Raw genomic sequence first — 24,934 nt, 5'->3', positions numbered from 1 at the left:
GATGACAACGTAAATATCCACCATCCCAAAATTATTTCTGATTGGTTCGAGAAACATTCCAATGACTTCCAACGTCTGTCTTTGCCAAGTAATTCTTTGGATTTTTTTCCCACTAAAAATGTCTGCGATATGTTGGAGACGGCAGTTCGGTTTCTCAATTCTTTTCTGATCACAAAAGTAGCAGCTCGTAAATATCAAGCTGGAAGTATAGTCTAATCGGCAGCTAGAGTCCTTCGGATCCTCAACTTCCATAACAACAGATGAATCTTTGTTCCAGCAATCAACAACCTGCAGGAGAAAGGCAAATTTCGCACATCTATTCTACAACCGTCTTGCCTCAATTTGAATTTGTGTTCCCTGAGGTTCTTAATCTGAGCAAGAGGACGAATCCCTTCAGCGTTGAGCCATTCACAACCCATTCATGGCCTTATACACCTCAATCAGGTCATCTCTCCGGTGCCTAGCCTTCAGACGCTGCAGTTTGCTGAATTTAAACCTTTCTTGGTAAGGGACCGCTTCATTCACCTCACCAATTTTGTGTATGTAGCGAAGAATTTTTAATGGGTCCTTTTTAGAACGGGGCTGAATTATTCGGTTGCCAATCGGTTGCAGTATGGTGTTTTCTTCCAGAAACTCGGTTTTTCTTTCAAGTAACAGAAATCGACCACAGAAGTCAAGTAATTTACAGACATATTATAGAGTTGCTGTTCCAACTAAAACCGGTAACATTCTACCGATTCTTCGGTAGAATCGCTAATTTTCAATGCATGATCCAGCAATCAACTACGAACAGGTGAAAGGCAAATTTCCGCACATCTATTAGTATTCCTAATTTTCAATGCACGATCTCCTTGAGCGAAAATTCATTAATTTATTTTATGTCGAGGCTGATATTTATTATTCCTTTACGATAAATTTCTTTAGAAGGCTCAGTTTCCTGATATTTTTAAGCCTTCCTTTCCCCCAAAATAGCAAAGTCTCTAGCCAATCCTTAATACTTTCATTATCGTTGCAGGGCTTTCTTTTCCGTAGGAACTTTTGGAGTGGCATTTGGCCTAAAGAATTATCACGCTGTTTTTCATTATCTTAGTCTTATCTCTAACTGATGGTTTGAGTTTTCTTGTGGAAAAGGCTGAGACGAATCACTTTTTGAAGTCTATCCTTCCATCTGCGATAATAACTTTAAATATATTATGACCATTCGTAGACTTTGTGATGGTGTTTAATTCCCTGTTGGTGGGAGAAACTTCTCTATCGTGTTTAATCTCCATTAACTTACCTTTTTTAATTTAATTTCTATCATTCCTAGCTATTTTTCCTGAAAGAAATGTCACAGTTTCCACCAAATACCAAAACTATCTCTAGATCTGTTACTCGCGACTGCCTTCAAGTTTCTCTTCTTGGTTCGTGCATGGAACATTGTCATTACTAGCCGTAAATGTGCAAGGAAGCCTGTGGCTTATGCTGCACCAGCCAAAAAACAACAACAACAACAAAAAAAAAAAAAAAAAAAAAATTCTGAATTACCCTGAGAGAGAGAAACAACAAGAGTCAGAATTAGAAGGGAATCACCAAGATAACCTCAGGTGTTCACATCTGATAAGTATGGACTTGGCACACCCGGGGTTATGAGCTGGATATCATATTCTCTCTCTCTCTCTCTCTCTCTCTCTCTCTCTCTCTCTCTCTCTCTCTCTCTCTCTCTCTCTCTCTCAGGGTAACTCGGAAAGTTTTTTTGGCTGGTGCAGCATACACTATATGGCTAGTAATAATAGTAATAGTAATAATAGTAATAATAATAATAGTAATAGTAATAACAGAAGAATGATGATATCCAGCTCAGGACCTGATTGTGGCAGATCAATGGCGGTAAGAGAGAGTTTAATAATACTAAACTCAGACAGTATTTCAATTCTTATTTATGTTAAATTGATGAAACCCTGAAAACGGGTTTCATCAATCTAGGCGTATCCTTTAACTCCCGGTTAACCTTTTCACCTCATCTTATTATTATTATTATTATTATTATTATTATTATTATTAATAGCCATATGATGCAAGGAAGCCTGAGGCTTATGCTGCACCAGGAAAAAAAAAAAAAGCTCCTGAGTTACCCTGAGAGAGAGAGAGAGAGAGAGAGAGAGAGAGAGAGAGAGAGAGAGAGAGAGAGAGAGAGAGAGAGAGAGAGAGAAAAAAGTAGAAGGGAATCACCAAGAAAGAGAAGAAGGATGATATCCAGCTCAGGACCCTGGGTGTGCCAAGCCCATACTCACCAGATGTGAGCCCCCGGGGTTAATTACCTCTCCAACAAAATACGTCGTTATGCCTCCATGATCGTAAGAATTAGTAGGGCAGACTGGGGTTTGAAGTGGAGACTCTCACACTACTTTAGAAAACCATCTTCTTACCAGTTGTGTGCTATGGTGCAGGCATACGGTTCCCTCGTGCCAATCGTTGCACGTAATAAAGCAAAGCTACATACAATTTAACGCAATATCCTACTCACTGGACCAGAGCTTGCTACACAGTCAATAATCCTGCCCTCCAAGTCTTAGCAGGTACTCTTCCTCTGGACCTGGAGGTTATTGGTTGTGGCCTTGCATACCGCATACCGAGAAGAATTCCCACCACCATTCTGGACATAACACTCGATCTTGCTAATGATCCAAAAAAAAAAACGTAATGAAACATTTCCTCCAAGCTCTTCCAGCATTATTGTTATTATTATTATTTAAGGGTTGCCTGTAATTAAATACATTAACCCGTATTTGTGTCTGTAAATTGCGTATGGTCTATGGTTGATTTGCCTGTTTTGCTGGACGAAAAAACCCCAGTTACTGGGAAGAAAAACCTTGCTATCTACGCCTGAGACCGACTAACTCAGCCACGGAGTGAAAAACCCATTAAAGTTCCTCGCGTCATCGACGGGATTCGAACCCAGGCCTTTTCCACCCGGTGTGGGGAGGACGGTGACGATACCACTGTGCTACCCACGCAAACCCTCTTCCAGCATTGGCAACGATCTTGCGAGCATACAGCCAAAGGTGAAACAACTAAAAGGTTTCTTCCACAAGTTATGATTATTGCACGAAACCTCCGCCGTCGTATACTCAACAGGCCTTGACGTCTCGTTCTTCCTCATTGGTCATGGATGGTTTGGAGCCAAGTTGCATGCCCTGGGTTTCACCGTTTTACCGATTCTCCTCTCTGCTCTTGCTGCGACAATGAAGATTGGATTGTCCTTATGTATAATTTCCCTCTTTATGATTTACCCAGAAGTCTCCTAATTATCAGAACTGGAAATATACCCCATGGGCAGGAACATCTCTACATAATTGATGAAACCAACTACAAAGCCTTCACTACTGTTTACCAGACTGTATTTGAAATAATGCGTCAAATTCTACTGCAAACTGTTCAGCGCACCCTCATCTTATAATGGACCCAAAACTCAATTCACAGAGCATATTCTGAATGGAATCAAAGAAAACATCCACAGGAGACTGATCTTTATCCTGACAAAACAAACAGGAATCCCTCGACGCTCACAAAGGAAATTCTCTTACAAATCTAACCTAAAAGAATTCCTCTACATTAGACACAAGAACTTTAAGCAATCCTTGGGCTTCGAGAATCCCTGTGCATTTACCCATCCCTAACTTGAGAAGATGATCTAAATCCCCCTGCCTGGGGATGGACGCTGCTCATTGCTTCCAAGTTACCCTTAGCTGAGGAACATTTAATTGCTGACGCTTGGGCCTTGCCCAGGGTGGGATCCACTCACTTGCTGGCACCTCTTCTCTTCGAAGTGTGGGACAATATCTTCTTTTCCTTTTAGAGAAGGAACCCACATAAATACCCCTCCGGGAGTGGGACTGGCATTTGGCTTGTTAAACGCAGGGTCATGCCATTAGGTAACCAGACTTTGTGGGTCACCTAACCGCATAATCTTTTCTCCTTTTCCTGAGGGGGAGCCCACCCTACCTCACACTCTTTCTTCTGCTTTCTTTCTTTCTTTCTTCTCCTCAGTCTCTCATCCCTTCTCCTATTTAAAATTTTTTTTGGGCCCTCTCTGGGAAGCTCAACTTTCCCCGGGGTTGGCCAGCGAAAGTTCTCCTCCTAGTTACCTGCTCCGGCTCCTAGTGCCAATGACGGTAACTAGCTGTCTGTGATGCTCCATGGACTCTAGGCTGAGCGTCCAGACGAACAACATAACCCACACTAAGCAAACATGAACATATACTAACATATGCTATATAGTCTTGACAGTATTGTCTTACTTCATAAGAGATCCAAATGTGGAGTTGTGCGAAAGCACCGGTGCCGCTTGTCAAAAAACACTATGTCACTATGTTGTTTGACCCCAAGAAAGAAAGAGTTCAGCACTTTTAGTCCAGCATAGTCGAAAATCGAAGGATTAAATTGTTCCCGAATACAGCACTAATGATAATTAATAGATTTTTTTTCCTTCTGTTTTGATCAGAAATCTCTCTTTCACTACCAAAATTTCTCATTTAATTTAATTATTTATTATCTCCAATACTTCTCTAAATTGCATTGCTGCTCGTATTTACAATTAGTTACTTTTTCATTGAATCCGTACTACGTTTGAATACTACTCTGCCAATTGTCACAGAGAAGTAAGCAGTGTGTTACTACTCTGTGGTATCCGAGAGCACAGAGTAGTAATATAAAGACGTACAGTAGTATCTTTCTTCTCTGTGTCAGAGAGTACCTTACTACTCTGTGGTGTGTAAAGTTGTGCTATTTGTTATATACTCGAGTAATAATAATGAGATATGATTAAAAAAATATTTTTATTTCTTAACTCTTAGAGTTACTTACCACCTGAATATTTGTTAACGCGATCGTTCTTGCAGAATTTATTACAATGTGCAGATTTTTTTTTTTTTTGTTTACCAAGTGAATACTGTCCATGTTTTTAAATATTGAAATGTAGTATGAGCTGAACTTGCTACTTGTTTGTCGACATTTTTAGCGAATAGGTAAGCCAGCATGAATTTGTAATGAACGCACGTTATTTTTTAAATAAAGTTAATATGGTTATGTAATGGCAACCCGTAGGTTATTATCAGCGGCCGTACGAGGATTTTATGAAATTGTGATTAATATAATAAATAAGAATAATAATATAAAGAATAAATTATGATTTTATGGAGGATTAAAAGAGTATTTCATAGAACCAACTATTGCTGTATGCCCAGTGGTTCCGCAGTGAATCACACAAAAGTCATACTATGATGTGGTGACAGAGCAACTGGATGCAAAAAATAATTTTGTTATCTTTATTATTGTTAGCCGTATGGTACAAGGAAGCCTGAGGCTTAGGCTGCACCAGCCCAAAAAAAAAAAAAAAAAATCCCGAGTTACTCTGAGAGAGAGAGAGAAGAATGATGATATTCAGCTCATGACCCTGGGTTTGCCAAGCCCATAGGCACCAGATGTGAGACTGCTGTTCAAATTGGAGCAGAGTGCCATTAAAGGCAAGTCACAGCTATGGATAAAGGGATGATTGAGTGGGAGAAGACAGAGTGTGGTTGTCAATGTTCGCTGCTCTTTGTAGATTAATGTTAATAGTGCAGTTCCATTCCACAGGATTCATTCCTGGGCCTGTTATTGTTTTCTGTATTAATGATATTAATGAAGGTATCCGTTGTAATGTCTAATTTTGCACATGATACAAAGGTTGGCATGGTGGATAATGACTGTAATGATCTCGCTGCTGCAGCAAAATCTAGAAAAATTAGGCAGATGAGAAATGGCAATTGAAGTTTAACATGGACAAATGCAAGGTACTGCATATGGGTAGCAGTAATCCCAGAGTAACGTACTGTGTGGTACTACACTCAGGGTAGTGGAAAATGAAAAGGACGTGTTTAGTGGTGCAATCAGATATGGTTTCCTGAGCAGTGCCAACAGGCTGCTAAGGCAGCTCAGGGTTTTTGTAAGTTGCAGAAATTTTGCTCACACGGATAAGAAGGTGATTACCCCATTGTATAAGGCAATGGCCAGGCCACGTCTTGAGTGCTCTATACAGGACTGGAAGTCTCGTTTTAGAAAGGATGTAGAGCTGATGGAGTGGGTACAGAGAACGGCAGTGAGACTAGTGAGGGGAACAAACGGATGCTCTTATGAAGAAAGGCTTCAGTTCTGCAAATTGCAGCATCTGGAGACTAGGCACCTGTGAGCTGATCTGACTGAGCTGTTTAAGCCTTTGAATGGCATTGAATAAACTATTGCTGATGTTACTTCCTCTTGCTCAGACATTCCACAAGAGGATGTAAATTTAAATCGAGGAAGTATGTTTTCAGAATAGATGTGCAGAAGTTTACTTTTAGTCAACGGGTGGTTGATTGTTGGAACAATCTTCCATTTGTTGTGGAAGTAGATAGACAGTTTGAAGGTAATACTTTAGAATATGGTACCCAACGAATGGTCGACCTGAATGACATGCTGCTCAGTGGCAGATTTAGCACTTGAGAGGCCCCCCCCTCTAAATATTTTCGGTACCACTACAGTGTGCGTTCTATGCACACGTTTTTACTATAGCACACACTCTAGATTTGGTGTTGCAGTTTTAATCATTATGGTTGTGCAATTCTTTCATACATATTTTATTAATTGGGAATTAAAAAATTAATTCCCAATTATCACTTGCTATAAATGTCATGCCTCGTCAAACAATTCAGTTTTGATAAATACATAAACAGTACATAAGATATTACAGATACTTACTTGATAACAAAACAAAAATACTGCTACACTAAAACACCAACCACACCAAACTCTAGTAATTTGTAACAGATTTGTCAGTGATATGTTAGTTCCGAAAGCTGTTAAAAAAGATGATGCTCCGTTACATGTGAGCAAGCGCAGTAGTGATTTCAGAGGCTTTAAAAGACTACTGCGCTTGCTTATTGGTTCCCAATTAGTTGTGAATAGTTTTGAACTGCCTCCGCGAACACATCTAATATCGTTTCTTGAGCAGTATCGTAAAAGGGTTTTTACTCATGGAATTACTTCCACTAGGAAAAAACTGAAAGAGTTTAATTTAAGCATTAATGATAATATGTATTCTACTTCAGATTCACTTAGTTCGCATAGATATTTCATATAATATGTAGGGATATTCGCATAAGAGTTTACTAACGTCTCATCTTAAATTATAGTTTTATTCAGTAACGGTAATAAAGATGAGTGCAAAAATTTTAAATGAAACAATTTTTTTTTTTTTTTTTTTTTTTTTGAGACCTGAAATTTGAGGCCCCACGATTTAAGAGGCCCCAGTCGTGCGTCTCGTGCGCCTGTGCGGAAATCCGCCACTGATGCTGCTTCTTTTGCTTGAATCCCTCCCAAAGGGCGCCTCCATAGCCAGGTGGGTAGGAGCAGCAGTGCATAGCACACGCTTCTTGATTAGACCGGGGTTCGATCCCGTGACCATCAAATATGGAGGATGCGGAAAGGTCAGGGAATGACCACCACATATCCCCGGAACAGTATGACCTTAGTTGCTAATGCTCCTAAAAAAAAAACCCATCCTGAAGTCGCATAAAAACCTAACCGTTTTTCACTAAACAAAAATGAAAGTTGATTAAAAATATGACCCTTCCTATAAGTGTTTTTTTTTCCCTTCTAATTGTAGCTATTATTCTCAGTTCACATAGTCTTTCCCTGTAATTCATCACATAAGGGAAGAGCTATCACATCCTTCAGTTCATAGGCCAAGCACAGTGGCTAGCAATCACTTCCTGCACTTTGACAGAACCAATCATATCCTCCATTTCAACTGTTTGTCTGCCATGCCCAGGTGTACCAGATACAAAATTGCGCCAATTTAAATAAATTTAAGGAAGAACTAGACAAAATATTGGAGTGAATGGATAAGTGAAATGGATTTTTTATTTTTGGCTGATGCTGTATAAACTTGTTTTTTTTGTATCATTTGCCACTAATAATACTAAATGCAAAGTACTGTAGTAATCTCAGAATGATATTCAATTTAGTTGGTACAAAGCTTAAAGTAATAGAGTATGAAAAAGAAATAAGTATAATTGTACAGTATGATGTGAAATTCTGTCTGTAATACAAAGATTCTCCTAGAATAGCTCATGGGTGTTCTGTCGGTGATTTACACGAACTTTGTAAGCAGGAACTGTCAGAGGGGATTATTCCAATATATAAGGCAGTGTTTAGGGCACATCTAAAATATTGCATACAGGTTTGGAAACTTCATTTTAGAAAGGACATAAAGCTGTTGGAAAGGGTGCAGAGATTAGTAACAAAATAAGTTGGGGTGCACAAATAGATATTCTTATCAAGAAATACTGGGGATTTTGTAAATCAATGTCTGGACGCTAGGGATTTGAGGGGTGACCCAATTGAACTGTATAATGTGAAGTATGAAAAGGATGTCATCATCTCTTTGCGTAAGTTGATGGTGATATTATATTTAAAATATTGTGTTCATGTCTGGAAGCAACTGCTGTAAAAAGACAATTCTAGAAAAAAGTTCAGAGAAGAGCTACCAGACGTTCTGATCAGGTGCTGATCAAGGTTCATATAAAGAGTGCCTTAAAAAAAGTGTGGGCTGCAAACTTTGGCACCTTGGGTGGGGAGGGGGAATTCATAGAAGTATGTTAGGCTCTGAAGGGATCTGTAAAATGAACAAGGGAGATATATTTTCAATGGCAGAAGAGAGAAGACCTGAGGTGACACAAATGCAAACTTTTGGGCAGTAATAGAAGGCTGGAACTCGTGAAGTTGATGGCAATATTTTAATGAAAATGATAGTGGGCAAAATAAACGTGCCTAGTCTCTGGAAGCTGTGTTAATGGAGAATACACCCTACCCCACAGTCTTTAAGAACCCTCCCATCTCTTAAGTCTGGCATGGAGGCTCGAGAAAGTTGACAGGTTCCTGTTAAATGGAAATACCCTCAGACATTCAAAAGTTTGATGCAGACTTCAAGAATTTTATCGAGCACAAATCCTACAGAAGTTGCGTCATTAGGGGACAGTTCCAAGAGCAGTGATTTTGAAGCATAATACTCTGATCACCATTGTAGTTAAAAAGAAAAAAAAATCATGTAAATAACCTCTCTAAATAACTATTTGTAATTATATTTTCAGTATAATATGTTAAACTCCCATTGTTATGAGTATTGCATCAGAATTCAATAGGTATAATCCACACTGGCCTCCAGTTGATCAATTGGATGACTAATAAACTGTTTTAAAGAAATTGGTGGTGTTGCTGATCATCCTCAAAGTGGGAGACCAAAAAATGTAACTGACGAAGAAACATCAGTGATGGTATTGGTGCAGCTTTCAGACAGCCCAAAAAAATCGATGAGGAAGTTAAGTCAAGAAAGAGGGGTTAGCCAAAGTTCAATAGTGCACATTCTTTGAAAAAAATTTCACTCATATAAAGTGCAAATCATTCAGGATGTGCATGGTGATGACACACTTAAACGACAAGCAAGAGGATGTTGCAAAACAGATGTATCAGTCTTCAGTGATGAGGCAGTATTTTATCTACATTAGTCAATATACCCAATTTTTGTTACTGGTGAGCCTAACCCTAATTGGATGGAAGCAGCTAATGTGTAACCTCCCCCCTCCCCCTGTGTTGATGGTGGGCGGGAATATGGAATGCTCAAATAATTGATTGGTCTTTATTCCTTTGTCAACAATGTTACTGGTGAAACATACATATGCTATAGAATTACTTGATGGATTTTCTGTTCCTTTACAATGAAAGAAAATTGGATGTGATGTTGAGACCTATTTGAATGGCCAGCCAGGTCACCAGACCTCACATTCCTTAATTTTTTTCCTTTGAGATCATTTGAAGTTTGCTGTTTACTAAAACAGCTCAAGAAACATTGACAAACTTCAGGAAGCAGTATTGCTGGAATTCTGTCGAATTACAAAAGAGACATTGCTGTTTATCAAGGCATCATTCACTCAAAGAATTTGAAAGTGTTTGCAAGTTGGAAGTGGTTATTATTGAATATTTGTTACAATAAAAATATTTACTCCATGGTGCACTTTTGACGTCATACTAATATTAATTTCTTATAAAACATTGGTATAAATACACCATAACAGCTCATAAAAGAAAACTACAATTGTAGTGTAAAGGCATTGATTTAATTGTATCTCATATTGTTGTTATTTGGTTTTTACGAGCATTAGCTACTAAGGCCATATTGCTCTGGGGATATGCGGTGGTCATTCCCTGACCTTTCCGCATCCTCCGTATTTGGTGGTCACGGGCTTGAACCCCGGTCTAATCAAGAAGCGTGTGCTACGCACTGCTGCTCCTGCCCACCTGGCTATGGAGGTGCCTCTCATATTGTGACTACCTTCACAATGAGTTACCATGTATTGTACTACCTCGAATAAGTAATGCTACACTAATAGAAGACTATTGTTACTTATTCTCAGTGGGCACTACTGAGAGTAGTGCAATACATGGTAACTTGTGAAGGTAGTCACAATGAGATACAATTAAATCGATGCCTTTACACTACGATTGTAATTTTCTGTTATGAGCTCTGTATGGTGTATTTACACAGATATTTTATAGTATATTTTAAGTTCGTACTGTATTATGCCTTGTGCATATATATTTTAATATAATATTAATTTCATACTAATATTAATTTGTAATAAGATATTAACACAATTGCATTTTAAAATTAATATGGTTCAAAGTAATGTTGACCTATCAGTGTTATCAGTAAAATTGCCAGGATTTTGTGAAGGGGAAATGTAAAGCAGTGTTCCATGGGATCATTGAGCTTTAATTATCATGTAGCAGTACAAAACTCCACATTATTTTTATCATAGCTTCTGTTGACCAAGCCAGCTGGCCAAAGGAAAAAAAAAAAGTCGTACAGTACAAGCCTTTATTTAAATTTTATTAGATACTGTGGGTTCAGTGGACCTGCAATTATTGTTTGATATGGAAAAAAGAATGTGTGATATTTCAATGTTATTTGATTGGAAAATAGGATGTGTGATATATTATGTATAAAGTCCTTTCTCACTTTAAAAAATTAATTTGAAAGCAATAGATCACATTGAAAAAAGAAGTCTATGTTGTAATCAGTATATATTAGGATTTGAACAAAAAATAAAGTGAAAAATTTGACCACCAGGAGTAGATGTGATTAGTTTTCTCTAATCAACATTACCAATCAAATATTCATGCATCCACTAACGTTTTGTAATAAGCATTCAAGATTACATTTTTTTTTTTTCTCCATAGCTGCCTTCACAATTTGATGGAATGGTCATATCTCCCAACAGCTTTTGTTCTTCAAATCTGAGTGAGCTGGAGAGAAATCTTCGTAAATGCAGGGTTTCAGATATTCCAGCAACCCTGTGTGCTGGAGTTAGAATGAGCAAAATCTTGCAGACCAAGAATATGGAAAGTGACTGATGACAGGTCAACAAATATTTTTCATTGCAAAAGAAAAAAAAAGTGGACTAGATAGATCATTGGATGCTGATTCCTAATCTGTTTTTTATCCATTCGTGTTTATGTAAATGTTTGAATATATCCTTGTTATTTCATAATTTAATTATTTGATTATAAATTGCATCAGATGAGATACAATGATTTGGTGAATCGCTAAATTACATTCATATTTATACCTTTAAAGTGTAAAAACACTACAACAAATTCTGCTGTTTGTGTGTGACTCTTTTTTTAATTAAATCACAGCTGTGTACAGTTATGACAGATATTTTGAAAAATTTACCTGTTTCTAGAGAAGTCACCTAGAGAGGCAATCCTCTCAAGGTGACCAGAATAAGGTGTGGGCACCACAAGATAATTGCACCACTTCTTTGAATGGATTATGTGACTGATTTAACAAAAGGAACGTTTGATGCTGTTGTTATGTTATGTTGTTATTTGGAGCATTAGCAACTAAGGCCATATTGCTCCGGGATATGCGGTGGTCATTCTCTGACCTTTCCGCATCCTCCATATTTGGTGGTGATGGGCTCGAACCCCGGTCTAATCAAGAAGCGTGTGCTATGCACTGCTGCTCCTTCCCACCTGGCTACGGAGATGCATCCCGTTTGATGCCATACCCATGATATGGAGGGAGCCAAAACCATGATAGTGATTGTTGCTTTTGTAATGGGATTGTAGCTAGATTCTCAGTAAAGAATAAGCACAAGATTGTTTATCTAAATCTGGATTCATTGATGAGTTTAATCTTTCATGATGACAGTATGTCATTTTCAGCCACAGCATGGAATAGATTCCTCAGAAGAGGAAATGGAATGCATTAAAAACGTGATCGGCAGAGACCAAAGTTAAACTGATCCTGAGTGCATACCTGATGAAGAGATATCAGAACCAGAACTCTTTTTATCCAAGATAAGTTGAACAACCTCATTAGAGGCTGAGCCCTTTCCAAAGCTAAAGCTGAACTTTTCACTATGAGATTAAAGTATAAACATTTGGTTAAAAAGAATATCAGTGGCTCATTATCAAAAAGGAAAACACGTTTTGGTGATGTCCTTTACAATAAACATTCTGCTCTGCTACTGCAGAGCAGAATGTTTATTGTAAAGGACAATGCCTGTGGTATCAATGGAGTTTTGAGCGAACTGTCACATTACATCAGAATGGTGCCTCTTCATTTACTCCCCATAGCAAAGTTTGAAAGCTTTTCCCCTTGCATAATGGGAACTGAAAGCCCTCCATGCCCACTCTGTTCATCTAATGAAGTCTTACTTTTACATGAAGACACTATTCAAAGCAATTCAATAAAGCACCCATGAACAGAATATCTATAATGACATTGGTATGTTAATGGATTATGTAGTAGTAATAGTGGTAGTAATATGGCACATGATGCAAGAAAGCAAGCTTATAAGCTAACAATCAACCATCAGCCAAAAAAAAAAAAAGTTTACCCGTCCGTACCTTCCAAGAATTTGTTTAGTTCTCCTTTGAATTTATTCATTCTATCCACTTTCACCACAACAGATGGAACTCTGTTCCAACAAACAACCATTTGCCGGCTGAAGGCAAACTTCCACACATCTATCCTGCAGCCATCCTTTCTCAACTGGAATTTATGTCCCCCTTGTGTGTAGTCTTAGCAAGTGGAAAAATACCATTATCATTTAGCTTACTCAATCCAGTCTAGGCTTTAAAGTTTAAACACTAGTCAGATCTCTGCAGATGCCTGGTCTTGAGACACTGCAATTTGCAGAGCACCTAGTCTAGAGCACCCTTTTGTTCCCTTCACCAATCTGGTTGCCCTTCTCTGCAACCGTTTAAGCAGATCTACGTCATTCCTAAAGTGAGGCTTCTCGACTTATAAACAGTACTCAAGATGCGGCCTAACCATGTCCTTATACAAAGGGATAATCATCTCCTTATTGCTGTTAGCAAAGTTTCTGTATGTCATTGACAAAACCCCATGAGCTGTCCTGGCAGCATGTCAACACTGCTCAGAGAATTTCATGTCTGACTGCACAATTATCCGCAGGTCTTTTTCATTCTCCACTACCCTGAATGTAGTACCACACAGTTGATAAGTTACTTTGGGGTTATTGCTACCCATGTGCAGTGCGTTGCATTTGTCAGTGTTAAACTTCAACTCTGTTTATCAGCCCATTAACGCAATTTTCATATATTTTATTATTATTTTTTTTATGAAAACCCCAAACACGAAAGGTATCAAAACCTATAGTACTTAGTACCGTGCACGGGTTGAAGGAGAAGTATGGGGGGGGATGCCGGAAACTTCTTGTTGCAGTAGTTCATTCTGATGACTGTTGTTAATCACTCTGCAAACCTTTGTATCATCATCAAACTTAGACATTAAGCCTCATATATCTTCATCAGTATCATTGATAAATATTGAAAACAATTGACCCAGCACCGAACCATGGGGAACTATACTAATAACATTAGTCCATGTAGTAGAGCAGTGCCTATTTATAACCACTCTGTCTTCTTCCACTTAACCATTTCTTTATCCATAGCAGTAACTTGCCCTTAATGACATATTACTCCAGTTAGTACAGCAGTCTTTTATGTGCAACGGTATCAGAAGCTTTATGGAAATATAAGAATATGATGTCAGAATTATTTTTTGCATCCAGTTCCTTGGTCACAGCATCATAGTAACCTATCAGATTGGTTAGACAAGGCTGCCCCTTGACAGATCCATGCTGTGATTGCAATATAATTGCAATCACAGCATGGATTGCTTTAATCAGTCTTCTTCTTTATCTTTGCCGCCTTCTCACATTTATATGGGGTCAGAATTTCCGTCCTTAATTCTTTTCCTCCATCCCTCCCTATCCTGGGCTTCCTCTCTCCTCCATCCTCTCTCTTTTAAATCCTCTGCCACCTTGTCCTTCCATCTCAGCTTAGGTCTCCCCCCTCTTCCCTATCACCTCCAGCTTTTCACACCTCTTCCCCACATACTCCTCACTTCTTTTTTCCATATGACCAAGCCACCTCAACCTAGATTCCTGCATTTTTTTTACTTAGAGGCCCCACCTTAACCGTATCTCTGATGTAGTCATTTCTTATCCTGTCCTTTCTCATCACAACACACATCCATCTTAGCATCCTCATCTCCGCCACTTCCATCTTTTTCTCCTGGGCCCTTGTAATCGCCCATGTCTCAGCAACATACATCAATGTGGGTCTAACCACAGTTTTATATATTCTTCCCTTCATTTTACAATTTACTTTCTTATCACACAGCACCCCACTCATCTTTCTTCAGTTCAACCATCCACATTGCACTCTATGCTGTATTTCTGCACTCAGTCCTCCATCCCTCTCAACGTTCGATCCCAGATACTTAAATTTCGAAACTGATGGTAGCCTTTCCTCTTGCAGTTTTATAGAGCTCTCATCGTCTCCATTTAATACCATATATTCTGTCTTTGTTCTACTTATCCTTGTGCCTCTCTCTTCCAACGCTTTCCTCCATTCCTCCAATTTCTTCTCTACCTTTCCTTAAGATGGTTCACACAGTACGATATCATCTGCGAACAGCATACTCCATGGTGCTCTACTCTTCACTTCTCTCACCAACACATCCATTACCAGATCAAACAGATATGGGCTGAGAGCTGATCCCCGGTGCAGTCCAACTTCTACAGAGAACCCTCTCAGTCATACCTACACTACTCTTAACCTGAGTCACTGCTCCCTCGTACATTTCCTTCACAAGTCTTTTGTCTTTTCTGATGCACCCTTCTCCCTCGTGCATCTCCATACCTCTTGTCAGGGCACTCTATCATATGCTTTTTCTAGGTCTGTGAACACCATGTGCAACTCTACTTGCATCTCCCTACATCTTTCCATCACCTGCCTTAAAGCAAAAACCTGCATCTGTTGTTCCTCTTCCCGGCAGGAAACCAAACCATTCCTCTCCTGCCTTATCCTTCGTTCCACAATTCTTTCCCAGAGCTTCATTGAATGAGACATTAACTTTATTCCCCTGTAGTTCCCACATTCCTGCACATCCCCCTTTCCTTTATAGATTGGCACAAGTATACTTTCCCTCCACTCATCGGGTATCCTCTCCTGCTGCGACAGTTTTTCCATAAAGTCCCATAGGATATTGATCCCTTCTTCTCCCAGACTTCTCCATACCTCTACTGGTATCTGGTCAGCACCTACTGCTTTCCCCCTCTTCATTTTTCTGAGTGCGCTTTCCACTTCTTTGCTGCTTATGCCTTCCACTACTCTTTCATTTGTCTCTCCATCCTCGCATAGTGCTCTTGGGTTTTCCTCATTTAGTAACTTTTTAAAATAGTCTCTCCACCTTTCCTTAACCTTCTCCTTGTCCTGTATAACCACTCCCCTCTCATCTTTAATCTGTTTTATTGATGAGAAGTTCTTTGATGCCTTGTCTCTCGCTTCGGCTATTCTCATCAATTGCCTATATCCATCTTTCCTTTTCAGTTCCCCATAGGCCTCGTCCACTGCCTTTGCTATTGCCACAGCCCTTTTTGCCTCCTTATTTGCTAATTTATATGCTTCTTTATCTTCTTGGCTACCTGTTAAATCCCATCTTTTCTTCTCCTTTTGTTTTATCACCGCTTGTACTTCCCCATTCCACCACCAGGCCTCCCTTCCCTCTGGCACTCCCTTTCCCCTCGACGTAGGCACCTGTACGTGGTGAGGGGACCTCCCAGTGATGCTGCTGGGCTTCCAGATTAGCATCACTGGGATCTAACGCCCATACCTTGGTTCCAGGGTTACATTGTTGGAATCTGGCGTGTGCAGCCGTGCGCCGCAACACGTGGAATTCGAAAAGGGGATCCTGGTGGTTGAGGGGCCCAGCCTTAATACACCACTTTGGCCCCTGCTTCGACAAAATCAGTTAAATGACTGCGTTCTGGCGACCTTTTGGTCGAAGCTATAAATATAAAACAGGCGGAAAAAAATCCTGAAAGCCACATCAATAGGGGGAATACCTATCATCGTAACCCCCCCCCACAAAACTTTGAACGCTTCACGAGGTGTCATTTCAGAGTGGGACCTTCTTCATGTTTCCGAAGAAGAGATCTGCTCTGAATTGAAAGAACAAGGAGTGACGGCTGTCAAAAGAATATCAATGAGAAAGGATGGGAATCTCGTCCCTACCCGAGTTCTCATCCTAACATTTAACACCTCACGGCCTCCAAGTTCCATCAAGGCAGGCTATCTAAACTGCCCAGTGAAGATTTATATCCCAAACCCACTGCGGTGTTTTAGATGCCAAAAATACGGCCACTCACAAACATCTTGTCGTGGTAACCCTGCGTGTGCTCGATGTGGTGTTAAAGACCACGAGAGCAAGGAATATTCAGCTCCAAAACCGATCTGTGTCAATTGCCAAGAAGAGCACCCCACCTACTCTAGAGCATGCCAGCGGTGGAAGGATGAAAAAGAGATCCAAAAGTTAAAAACAGAGCTGAATATCTCCTACCCAGAGGCCAGAAAACGTATCCAACCAATAAATAGCGGAAAACCTTCATATGCCCAGAAGGTTTCTGCTAAGTGCACTATCAAGACACAAACCGAGATGACTATACCACCAAGAGATGACTATATATTCACTCCGATTGCACGCTATTTATTCAGTTCACAAAAGCCCACCAAAAAAACACAGGCAGCTGCCACTCCTATATCCGTACCTCCTAGTGCCCCACCACTACCAAAACCAAGTGGTAAAGAGCCTCCAGTAATAACAGAAATAATGGATGTAGAGAACAAGGAGGTACCGGATGAATCAGTCTTGGAACTCTTTGCGGAGGAAGAAATGGACACGGGACAGCGTCCATTCTTCCCGAAAAAAGATAAATCCAAGACTGACAAAAGTAAGCCCTCAGCACCTAGGAAGCCGCCTGATGGACCCGCCAAGACAAAATAACGGCTAAATTCCTACAATGGAATTGTCGTGGATTCCGGCGAAATACAGATGACATCAAGGCCCTCCTGCAAAAGCACGAGCCAGTTTGCTTTTGCTTGCAGGAGACTTATCTAAGGGCAGATGATAACATGATAACCTCACCATGCATAACATAACATTTTTTTCGTAAGGACAGAATTGCAGATGGTCCTGCTCATGGAGGAGTGGCTATCCTTGTGGGCAACCAGACCCCAGTTCAGCCCTTGCCAATTACAACTAGCATAGAGGCTGTTGCAATTTGCCTTACAGTGGGATTTTTATTAACTGTGTGCTCTATTTATTTGCCACCTGGGACTGACATCTCCCAGGAAGACCTTGATGATCTTGTAACGCAGTTGCCTCCCCTTTTTCTTACTTCTCTGGGATTTTAATGGACATAACACCCAGTGGGGTAGTGCTGACATCAATGGAAGGGGACGAGTCATAGAGCGTATGCTAAATGACAATGACCTTTCCCTTCTAAATACAGTAAACCCCTGCTATTCGTGGTATCTGTATTCGCGGTCGCTGATTTAATATAAAATGAAACCTAAAAAAATGTGAATTTTAAATCGCTGTGAACATTTTCCCCATAAAAAAACATGGGGGTGGCTATAATTATCTTTCCCGGTAAAAACAGCGCTCAGTGGGTTGGGGGAGAGGGTTGACAAAATCGTGAGGGTGGATGGATGTTTCTCGCTAATCCTTGTTCAGTATGTGTTATGCACTTGTCATGGAAAGTTTCGTCGTTTCCTTTTAATTTATATGCTTATAAATTGAATAAATTTATCAATTTATTAATTGATATGCTTACAAAAATATGGCTACGAATAACAAGAGAAATGTGAAAATATCAAAGAAGGTGATGACATTAGCGAATAAAATTGAGTTATTAGACAAAATTTCTAATGGTGAAAATGTCTCCTCAGTGGCAAAACATAAAATCGATGAGTCAACGGTACAATCAATCAAGAAATCGGAAGAAAAAATCTGCCGTAGTGTCTGTGAAAATGCGCTAATTGCTTCAAAAATTTGGTCTGTAACTCGTGATGTTAAATTAGAAAAAATGGAAAAAGCTTTAAATCTGTTGATAGAGGACCGGACCGAACTCAAAATAAAATTCCGTTAAGTTCACTCATCATTCGTGAAAAGGCAAAACACCTTTATCAACACTTTAGCAAAACTGGTGATAGCACTGGCAGGATAAGTTTTTTAGCTAGCAAAGACACTGGTTTGAAAGATTTGTTTGAAATTTCTAATAAATATTACATTCAATATTAAATTGTTTCTTATTTTCATTTCGATGCCATATGCTTGCATTTCTAATGGTCATATTATGAAGGTACATATAATACATACATAGACAAAATTTTAGACTAGTTTTTCTTATATATTTCATACTTTGGAACGGAACCCCTTTATTTCTATGGGAGCCATAACTCAGTATTCGTGGCATTTCTCAGAAACATAACCCCTGTGAATAGCGGGGGTTTACTGTACTGGAACAAATACTTTCTTCCACATGCCTACCCGTACGTTTTCTGCCATTGATCTCTATCTGCTCCCGTTCTCTGCTCCCTTCACTCACTTGGGAAGTAGAGGAGAACCCATACAGAAGTGATCACTTCCCTGTGATAACCTCATTATACAGTGCGAGACCGTGTCTTCCTTTCAGGTTACCACAGTGAAAGATTGATCAGGCTGACTGGTCTGCCTTCCAACATCAAACAAATTTTGACCTCAGGACCGTCAGTCAGGAGCCTATCAATGATGCAGTAACATACATCACAAATTATCGTCCAAGCAGCTGCGAATGCTGTTCCAAAAACATCTGCCCGGTTTCCATCATTTCCCAAACCTTGGTGGAATTCACAATGTACGGCAGCAAAAAAGGCTCAAAACAAAGCGTGGGGGATATTTCGCTGATATCCTACCACGACCGACCTTATAGCCTTCAAACGCGCAAGAGCTAAAGCACGCTATATCCGCCGTCAGAGTCAAAAGGAATCGTGGATCCGTTTTACTTCATCAATTACTCAGTCCACTAGTACTAAGTTGGTCTGGGATAAATTCCGGAAAATGAAGGGAAAGTATACCTCCCACACTTCTTCAATCCTAGATTATAATGGATGCACTATTGCAGATACAACTGCAATAGCCAATTCTCTTGGGGAAACATTCTCTAACATCTCTGCAACATCTTCGTATTCCCCAGAGTTCCTGGTCCTGAAACATAAAATTGAAAAATAGGCTCTTAATTTAAAGTCTAAGAGCCTTTATCCATACAATGGGGCATTCACTATAGAGGAACTGAAAAGAGCCCTCACTCTTTCCAAAGCAAGTGCTGTTGGACCAGATGGCATCCATTATGAAATGATTAAGCATCTTTCACCAAAATCTATGGATTATCTGCTCCTTCTATATAACAGAATCTTTATTGAAGGGTAGTTTCCGGATTCCTGGCGCAAGGCAATTGTTCTTGCCTTTGCTAAGCCAGGAAAGGATCCAAAAGTCACTACTAACTATCGTCCTATTGCTCTGACTAGCTGTCTGTGCAAAATCTTGGAGAGAATGGTAAATTTTCGTTTAATCTCCTATTTAGAATCAAATGATCTTCTCTCCAACATCCAGTGCGGCTTCCTAAGGAACTGGTCCACTTTGGACCATCTTATTACACTGGAAACATACATCCGGGATGCTTTCCTAAAACGTGAATATTTAGTGTCTGTATTCTTTGACATGGAGAAAGCGTATGACACAACTTGGAGATTTGGCATCTTAAAAGATTTACATAGCCTTGGTCTTAGAGGGCAACTCCCCATTTTTATTAAAAACTTTTTAGCCAATCGATCTTTCCATGTTCGTGTGGGATCCTCACTCTCTTGTTCCTTCACCCAAGAGGAGGGAGTACCACAAGGATCAGTTTTAAGTGTCATGCTTTTTGCCATCAAAGTAAATTCCATCACAGAACAACTTCCTCCAACTATAAACAGTGCCCTCTATGTTGATGACTGTAGCATATTTTGTCAGTCATGCAACATGAGGGTTATTGAAAGACAACTGCAAAAAGCCATTCGCCTTAATTCCTTGGCACTTGCTAATGGCTTCAGGTTCTCGCCGGAGAAGACTGTTTGCGTACATTTTTGTTGTAAGCTTAATCTTCATCCTGAACCTGAATTAAGACTCGGACAAAATGCTATTCCAGTAGTGGCGGACACAAAATTCTTGGAACTCGTATTTGATAACAAGCTGACCTTTCTGGATCACATCCGTCAACTCCATACAAAGTGCACAAGAGGACTGAATATTCTGCGCTCTCTTTCCTCTACATCTTGGGGTGCGCATCGATGCACCCTACTACGCATCTACCGTGCCCTTGTACGATCCAGACTAGATTACGGGTCCCTGGTATACAATTTGGCCAGAGACAGTGTACTTTGATGGCTGGATCCTGTCCATCATCAGGCTCTCCGTATTGCTACTGGAGCATTTCGAACATCCCCTGTCCAGAGCTTATACATCGAAGCAAACGAACCACTGTTATCGCTTCGACGTAAGCAGTTGTCTCTAAAGTACGCTTTAAAACTGAAATCCCTGCCAGACCATCCTACGTGGCCATTCGTTTTTGAGCCATGATGGGAAAATTTGTACAACACCCGTAAGACTGTCAATCGTCCTTTTGGTATTCGTCTCCAAGAGCTACTCGAAGAACTTTAATATCAAGGTAGACAAGGTTGCCCAAACACCAAAGCAACCCCTTCCACCCTGGCATGCTCATGTTCCAATATGTGACTTCTCCCTTAGAAATTGGGAAAAGTTGGACACTCTATCATCTGTCTACCTGCAGCTTTATTCAGCACACCGAACTGAACATTCTGACTTCGCGCAAGTTTACACAGACGGTTCGAAGTCGGAATTATATGTGGGATCTGCTGCTGTCTTTACAGACACCACTACATCGGAGCAGATTCCCTCTGAATGTAGCATATTTACTGCAGAGCTGCACGCTATAGAGTCAGCCTTGGATCACATTAGTAAATGCCAATACCAACGGTTCATTTTATATTCTGACTCTCTCAGCATGTTACAGGCTTTAATAACCGTGAGATATAATCCTCATCCAGTTCTGTCTAGCATTCAGCAGAAGATTCACTTCCTCCGTGAATGTGAATATGATATCCGCTTCTGCTGGATTCCTAGCCAAGTTGGGATTAGTGGAAATGATTTGGCTGACACCGCAGCCAAATTAGCAATTCCCAATAATAATCTCTGCCTGTCAGTCCCCTATACAGACCACAGGCAAATAATACACCAAAAGATACACTCCCAATGGCAGGATTCGTGGAATAGACAGACTACGAATAAATTATATCGTATAAAGCCTGTAATTGAACCGTGGCAGTCTAGTCTGCGCAGGAATTGTAAGAAGGAAGTTGTTCTTGCCCGGACCCGCATAGGACATAGTCATTTGACTCATTCGTTTTTGTTGAGGGCTGATGACCCTCCTATGTGTGAGTCCTGTGGCACAATTTTATCAATCAGACACATTTTAATTGATTGTCCAGATTTTAGCAATATCCGTTTTACCGCTTTTAATCATCTGACTGAGTCATATACACTCAGTCAGATTTTATCCGACAATGACAATGTGTCTGCTGTTTTTAGCTTTTTTAAATCAAAGGTTTTTACTTGTATTTAAAATTTATATGTTATTGCTATTTCTTTATTGATTTATCTTTTTACATTTTATACCTTTGTTGTTTTATATCTTGACGTGGTGACCTAAGTAATTAGGTCAGTGAAATAAAAAAAAAAAAATTATATATCACCTGGTTTTGGCGCATTACAGCCTTAGTTGCTAATGCGCCAATAAAACCCAAGAACCAACCAACCAACCAAGCCCTCCCTTTCCTGATGTTTTCTGCAACAACTCTTCTCATAACTTTATTCCTTTTAGCACCTTTCCCTAAACTCCTTCTTCAAACCTTCCTCTTTCAATCTCCACCATTTTATCTTTTTCTCTCCCTGTCTTGAATATTTCCTACTTTTGTCCACTGCAACCTCCCATTCGATCACGAGCAATCTATGTTGTGCAGACACACTTTCTCTGTTTATCACCTTGCTTTCCTCATTTCCTTTAGATGCCTCCTACGGCACATGATATAGTCAATCTGGCTTGACCTTTCCCCACTCTTGTTTGTTATCAGCTGGCTTTCTTTCTTTTCAAAGTAGGTGTTAGCTATCGCCAGGTTGAATGCCACTGCATGTTCTACTATCCTCTCCCCTTCTCTATTTCTTTCCCCAAATCTCCACCTTCCATACACTCTTCCTTCCTCTCTCTTGCTTCTTCCTAAATGTCCATTTAAATCACCCCCAACAATTAACCTCTCCTTCTCAGGTATTGCCATGACCACTCAATCCATTTCCATCCAAAAACTGTCCTTTTCTTCTTCCCCGCATCCTACTTGCGGGCCATACACACATACTATTGTCGTCAAGTGTCAACCCACTTCCAGTTTGATGCTCATAATCCTGTCACTCCTTCTGTTAACCTCACACACTTCATCTTTTAACTCCTTATCAACTACAATACCTACTCCATTTCTTCCTCTCTCATCCGCTCCCCCAAAGAACAACTTGTACCCTTCACCGAGCTCTTTTGCTTTATTTCCCTTCCACCTTGTATCTTGTAGGCATAGGATCTTCACTGTCTTCTTTGCATCAAATCCACACTTTACTCTTTCCATTCATCGTCCCAATGTTCCTATTCTAACACTTTTCATCCTCTTCTTCTCTAGTTGGACTAACTTCTTTAACTGAACCCGTCCTTTGTTCGGTAGCCCTGACCCTTTTCTCACAGTTTCCGGGCGACGTGACTGTGCGTCGCTTATGGGGTACGCCCTACCCATTCCATCTATTTTCCATCATTCTATCATTTTCTTTTGTTTTGGCATAGTTTTTTTTTATGGCCGGTTGCCCTTCCTGATGCCAACCCTCACCATTTTATCCGGGCTTGGGACCGGCACCTATTGAGGCTGGCTGGATTACTGCTTTAATCAGTGATTCCATTATTTTCCCTGGTACTGACATTAAGGTAACAGGCCTATTCATGCCATCTTTTGATCCCTTTTATGATTTGGGGATATATTCACACTCCTCCTGTTCATAGGGACCTTCCCTGAATCCAAGGATGCTTTCATAATTATGGGTAAGACTTTGCTTACCTCCTTAGCTGCCTCCCTTAATCTAATTGGATAGATTCCATCTGTTCCAGGTGTAATTTTTATATCCATCTTCAACAAAAATTTCCCCAAAGAATTCGTCATGTGTGAATGTAGATGAAAAATACCTATTCAATTTGTCTGCAACCTGAGCTGGGTCATCGACAGCTAACCTGTAAACATCAAGTGGCCCAATATGATTCGCCCTTCTAGTTAATATAAAGACGTCTTTGCCGTTTTTCTTTGCATTCTTTGCCAGAGACTTCTCATAATCTGCCTTAGTTTGCCTAACCTCCTTTGTGACTTGAATACAGTCTAATTTATATCTACTACAGGCTTCTGTATCACCTGATAATTTATATGCATTCCATGCAGTTTTCTTCTCTGCCACATGTCTTAGTAGTTCATCTGATATCTATTTAGCTCTAAGCCTTGAACAGCATTTCTTTGTTGATATGAAAAGTCTGGTAGCTGTTTTTGATTACATTCCCTGAATGTGCCCCTTTTAGAATTTTTCTTTTGCTACCATCATTAGTTAGTACCACTGCACTCAATTTAAAAATTGTCTGAGACCTCTGTCGTCGCCCCTATGAAAGCAAAAGCCTTTCCTTTACCCTTGACAATAGTTATGTTTTTAATTATTCCACATTAGCACAATGTGATTGCTGCCATACATGCCAAGTTCTTTATGCATGAATAATCACTGGTGATAACCAGATCAAGAGTATTGTTGCCTCTCTGATATGCTGCTGTAGAAAACAGTCATTCAAGAAATCCACAAAAGCCTTGCTAGTGTGTATGACCAATCCACAAATTTCAGTCAACATCTGGAAGGTTGATATCCTCCACTATGAGACGTTTTAATTTGCTGGCCCACTCCATTTCCTTGTATAGCTGTTTGGTATAGCCATCATGGCCATTAAGCCTATAACACACGCCTACTCTTGATTTTGTTTTTCCGGTGCTTATATCACACCAAACTGACTCAACATTGTACCCGTCACCCAACTAAATCTAATCCTAGACTTAATATTCTTCTTAACTGAGAGAGTATCCCTTTCACCTCTCCTGACCTGTCTGTCCTTCCTGTATACATTGTACTCCCCCATATGCAAATTCAGCATCACTTATGCCTGAGTTATACCATCTCTCCACTATTCTTACAATGTCTGCATTTGATAACTTAATCAGTACTTCTAATTCATCAAATTTATTTAGTGCTTTTGGCATTATAGTACATGCAAGTGTTCCCACT

At 39.9% G+C, this 24,934-nt stretch overlaps 1 protein-coding gene across 5 annotated transcripts in view; it reads left to right on the top strand.

The window, feature by feature from the left end:
* Positions 1 to 4,654: 4,654 nt before the first annotated feature.
* LOC150084708 (golgin subfamily A member 5-like) overlaps positions 4,655 to 24,934 on the top strand; it is a 322,239-nt gene continuing 301,959 nt past the window's right edge. For 2 of the 5 annotated variants that reach the window (XM_090375443.1, XM_090375442.1), the window contains exon 1: positions 5,019 to 5,101. In XM_090375443.1, coding sequence (XP_090231569.1) covers positions 5,072 to 5,101 — 30 coding nt within the window. In that variant the 5' untranslated portion in view covers positions 5,019 to 5,071. The other 3 variants (XM_090375446.1, XM_090375444.1, XM_090375445.1) reach the window with 3 other exon arrangements.

The sequence above is a fragment of the Mastigoproctus giganteus genome, chromosome 6 (assembly GCF_048544385.1).
Source record: "Mastigoproctus giganteus isolate SK-2022 chromosome 6, ASM4854438v1, whole genome shotgun sequence".
NCBI lineage: Eukaryota > Metazoa > Arthropoda > Arachnida > Uropygi > Thelyphonidae > Mastigoproctus > Mastigoproctus giganteus.
Note: the sequence above shows the minus strand (reverse complement) of the source record. Positions and strands in the feature narration are given on the sequence as shown.